Raw genomic sequence first — 5103 nt, forward strand, 5'->3', positions numbered from 1 at the left:
TTTAAGTATAGCCAATTGGAATTTGTGGTCTGTATATTTTATCATTTAATTTAGGATACCATTAACACCACAGGCTTTTTTGGGTTGGAGGGTTTGTATTTTGTCCTGTAGTTCATTCAATGTAATTGGAGAATCCAGTGGGTTCTGGTCGTCTTTAAAAATATTGGAGAAGCGGTTTATCCATACATCTCTGTTTTGGATAGATAACTCTTCATGTTGTTGTTTGTTTAGTGTTTTCCAATTTTCCCAGATGTGGTTAGATTCTATGGATTCATCAATTCCATTGAGCTGATTTCTGACATGCTGTTCCTTCTTTTTCCGTAGTGTATTTCTGTATTGTTTTAGTGATTCACCATAGTGAAGGCTCAAGTTTTCTGGGTCTCTCTGTGTTTTTGGTTGGACAGGTTCCTCCATTTCTTTCTTAGGTTTTTGCGTTTTTGAATTGAATTGAATTGAATTTATTCATCAAACCATTTGTCATTGTTGTTCATTTTCTCCGGTTGTCTTGTTGAAATGTTTTGATTTTATAGGGAAGCTGAAAGGTCAAATATACTGTTAAGGGATTGAATTTGTTGTAAGCTAATTGTTTTCTGTTAGGTTTCCACACTACTTTCCTTCCATCTATAGGGATCTCTTAATAGTATGCAGTTTGTTCGGCTTTGATGGTTGATTATTGCTCTTTCAATTCAAAGGGCTTTATTGGCATGGAAACATATGTTTATATTGCCAAAGCAAGTGAAATAGATAATAAACAAAAGTGAAATAAACAATTGCAAATGAGCAGTAAACATTACACTGACAAAAGTTTCAAAGGAATAGAGACATTTCAAATGTCATATTATGGCTACGGTATGTATAGTGTTGTAACTATGTGCAAAGTATTTAAAGTACAAAAGGGAAAATAAATATTTATCTCTCTCTCTCTCTCTCTCTCTCTCTCTGTCTCTCTCTCTCTCTTTCTCTCTCTCTCTCTCTCTATGTCTCTCTCTCTCTCTGTCTCTCTCTCTCTCTCTCTGTCTCTCTCTCTCTCTCTCTGTCTCTCTCTCTCTCTCTCTGTCTCTCTCTCTCTCTCTCTCTCTCTCTCTCTCTCTCTCTCTGTCTCTCACTCTCTCTCTCTGTCTCTCTCTCTCTCCAGGTGATAAGGGGAGGAGGTCACTATGTATTTGCTGACCAGCCAGATGACTTCAATCAGAACATTCTTCACATCCTAGCCAGGCTGGAGGGAGAGAAGGATGAGAGGAGGGAGAGAAGGAGGAGAGGAGGGAGAGAAGGATGAGAAGGAAGGAGAGGAGGAGGAGAGAAGGAGGAGAGGAGAGGAGGGAGAGAAGGCGGAGAGGAGGGAGAGAAGGAGGAGAGGAGGAGGAGAGGAGGGAGAGAAGGAGGAGGGGAGGGAGAGAAGGAGGAGAGGAGGGAAGAGAGGGTGCTAAAGAGGAGTTGTGTGGATAAGAAGGAAGAGAGAAAAGGGAAATGAAGAAGAGGAGGAGGAGGGGAAGGAGGAGATTGTGTGGTGAGTAAAGAGGGATAGGAGATGGACAGAAGAGACAGAATGAGTAGAGGGAGAAACAGAGAAGGAGGAGGGAAGAGAAGCAGAGAAGGAGGAGGGGAGAGAGGCAGAGAAGGAGGAGGGGAGAGAGGCAGAGAAGGAGGAGGGAAGAGAGGCAGATGAAGGGAGGAGGGGAGAGAGGCAGAGAAGGAGGAGGGGAGATAGGTAGAGAAAGAGGAGGGGAGAGAGGCAGAGAAGAAGGAGGGGAGAGAGGCAGAGAAGAAGGAGGGGAGAGAGGCAGAGAAGGGGGGAGGAGAGAGGCAGAGAAGGGGGAGGGGAGAAAGGCAGAGAAGGGGGAGGGGAGAGAGGCTGAGAAGGGGGAGGGGAGAGAGACTGAGAAGGGGGAGGGGAGAGAGACAGAGAAGGGGAAGGGAAGAGAGGCTGAGAAGGGGGAGGGGAGAGAGGCTGAGAAGGGGGAGGGGAGAGAGGCTGAGAAGGGGGAGGGGAGAGAGACAGAGAAGGGGGACGGGAGAGAGGCAGAGAAGGGGGAGGGGAGAAAGGCAGAGAAGGGGGAGGGGAGAGAGGCAGAGAAGGGGGAGGGGAGAGAGGCTGATGTAGGATGGTTAGATAATGATCCAGGGATAATCACTGAAGACACTGTTGTGGATATCATTTTTGTAAAGATATTTAAAAATGTATTTTCTGCAGTTCTTGTTTTATTTTCTTAAAGAAAGAATAATGAACATGGATTTAGTTTTGTTTTTTGACTAATGCACGTAGTACCATGTCTCAAAGCTGCTACCAGTAGGCTAACAGCTCATTCACATTCACAGAGTACCGGCAAGCAAAGCTACAGGAATAAAGATTGGAAGACATTTTTGGTAACCAAAGGAGAAACTTATTTTCTGTGGTGAACTGGTACAAAGTTGACTGGGATTTTTCTTTCTTACTTTCAGGGGTATAGTGCTGCCAGAGCTCAGAGGAGCTATGCTCCGTCACTTAAAAAAATTATTTGGACCTAGTTGAAACTATTTACCTATTTTGAGCTGGTAAAACTATTTTTGTAAAATATATTCTGATAAATTCAAAATCAATTATATTTAATTACCACTAAAACTCCATGAAAAATGACAGAATGACAAAACAAATCAATATGTAGAACAGCCTAAGGGTTGGTCAATGAGGTAGGTCAGTGGGGGGAATCAATGAGGTAGGTCAATGAGGTAGGTCAATGAGGTAGGTCAATGGGGTAGGTGAATGAGGTAGGTCAATGGGGTAGGTCAATGAGGTAGGTCAATGGGGTAGGTCAATGAGGTAGGTCAATGAGGTAGGTCAATGGGGTAGGTCAATGGGGTAGGTCAATGAGGTAGGTCAATGGGGTAGGTCATGGGGTAGGTCAATGAGGTAGGTCAATGAGGTAGGTCAATGAGGTAGGTCAATGGGGTAGGTGAATGAGGTAGGTCAATGAGGTAGGTCAATGGGGTAGACCAATAGGGTAGGTCAATGAGGTAGTTCAATGAGGTAGGTCAGTGGGGTAGGTCAATGAGGTTTTCTTTGTCTTCTCTCTGGTGGTGATGAGAATGATGAAGAACTATAGGGTACATGATGAAGAATTATAGGGTACATGATGAAGAACTATAGGGTACATGATGAAGAACTATAGGGTACATGATGAAGAACTATAGGGTACATGATGAAGAACCATAGGGTACATGATGAAGAACTAGAGGGTACATGATGAAGAACCATAGGGTACATGATGAAGAACTATAAGGTACATGATGAAGAATTATAGGGTACATGATGAAGAACTATAGGGTACATGATGAAGAACTATAGGGTACATGATGAAGAACTATAGGGTACATGATGAAGAACTATAGGGTACATGATGAAGAACTATAGGGTACATGATGAAGAACCATAGGGTACATGATGAAGAACCATAGGTTACGCGTGTGCACTGCGGAGACCCATCGGAGGCTTGACCACTTTAGCCAATCAGAAAGTTGAAAAAAAAAAAATCAAAATTCAATGTGTGTAGACGCCTTGATGTTCATAAAACTCCACGGACCCCCCCCCCCCCCCCCCTCTTGTGCAGTGGAACCCAGAACGATATGGGACCATTTGGTTACGGCGACACCATTCTGCCGCAAGGGGGGGGGGGGGGGGGGGGGGTCCGTGGCCACCGCAAAGCCCAAGGAGCCTGGCCCTCTCTGCAAGTTGCTGTCTCCCTGCTTGGGATATTTAGCCTACCAATTGGAAATGTGAATTGGCCAAGTTGGAGGTAATAATGCCTTTAAGTTATAGTTTATTGAGATGGATTAATACAACCACAATCAAAGGCTGTTTTTCCTGCAGTAGTAATGATTTATGCTCACTTGTTGATCAATTGATTTGTTAGCATGTTTAATCTATGCAAATAAATTCTATGAATTGATAGTTCACCTCTGTTTTATTCTGTAATAGGGTATATTGTAGCCATGTGTTCAAAGCCAATCAAATCAAAGTTATTTATAATAAATAATGAATCTTTGTTTATATATTTGTATGAAAAGGTCTGCTGAAAAAGTACTATAAGCCAGCAAACCCATGCATGGCACAGCGCTTTATTAAAAAAAAAGCATATTGCCTAAGCGACACAAATAAAATGAAATGCCTAGTCGCAATAAAGCTCTCTTCGCAAACAGTGCAATGATATTAAGCTACATGTATGTGTATTTACATTAGGCTATAGCCTACAAATAGCTGTAACACATAGTCGTAAGCCTAGTATGATATACTGCAAATTCTAGTTGTTTATTCCTGAACTGACCGAATGGTTCAACTTCTTTAACATCATTGCGTGATCCTGTCGTTGTCCTTTCAGCACCACGAAGGACTCTCCAATCGCTTAAAAGTATTATTATTACAAATAGAAGATTATCTCTTCTCACCATGGTGCTGGTGAAGTAAAGTTAGATCAAAGCTGAATCAATGTCTTGCAAGATCACATATTGATGAATTAGTATTTTAGAACTGAACTGACTATAACACCATAGCCTGGTAGGCCTATAACATCACTGTTCAACCCCAAAAACACCACCTCATTTCTAATGACATTTTAGGATACACACACACACACACACACACACACACACACACACACACTCACACACACAAATACCACACACACACACTCACACACACTCACACACATGCAAATACACACACACACACACACACACACACACACACACACACACACACACACACACACACACACACACACACACACACACACACACACACACACACACACACACACACGCGCACAGGTAGGATAAAGAGTGAAAAAGAAAGATGCAGGGAGGAGAGAGAAAGGGAGAGGGAATGAGAGAAAAAGGAATGAAAAAGACAGTGACAGGGACTAGCCATTATAAATCATATCTACTGTTGGCAGCGGCCGTGTATCCTAGCAACCAGATCACACCCTATCCAGAAGTCTGGACACAGTAATCACTACCCATACTGTACTGCACCACACCCCAACGGTCCTAACCGACCATGTACCACTCCCCAACAGCCCTAACCGACCCTGTACCATGCCCTGTACAAGACATGTATATCACATCAACTTA

At 43.0% G+C, this 5103-nt stretch overlaps 1 protein-coding gene and 1 long non-coding RNA gene across 2 annotated transcripts in view; both read left to right on the top strand.

Moving 5' to 3' along the window:
* Nucleotides 1-1292, top strand: part of LOC115175404 (1-acylglycerol-3-phosphate O-acyltransferase ABHD5) — an 11212-nt gene extending 9920 nt beyond the window's left edge. Inside the window, exon 6 of the mRNA XM_029734633.1 lies at nucleotides 1136-1292. Within this exon, the coding sequence (XP_029590493.1) occupies nucleotides 1136-1276 (141 nt within the window). The 3' untranslated portion in view covers nucleotides 1277-1292. The remainder of the gene's footprint in view (nucleotides 1-1135) is intronic.
* A 747-nt stretch (nucleotides 1293-2039) lies between these two features.
* On the top strand, nucleotides 2040-4024 carry LOC115175331 (uncharacterized). Its single transcript, XR_003872023.1, has 2 exons — nucleotides 2040-2797; nucleotides 2992-4024. It is a non-coding gene; the product is annotated as an uncharacterized LOC115175331 (long non-coding RNA).
* The last annotated feature ends 1079 nt before the right edge of the window (nucleotides 4025-5103 follow it).

The sequence above is a fragment of the Salmo trutta genome, chromosome 36 (assembly GCF_901001165.1).
Source record: "Salmo trutta chromosome 36, fSalTru1.1, whole genome shotgun sequence".
Taxonomy (NCBI): domain Eukaryota; kingdom Metazoa; phylum Chordata; class Actinopteri; order Salmoniformes; family Salmonidae; genus Salmo; species Salmo trutta.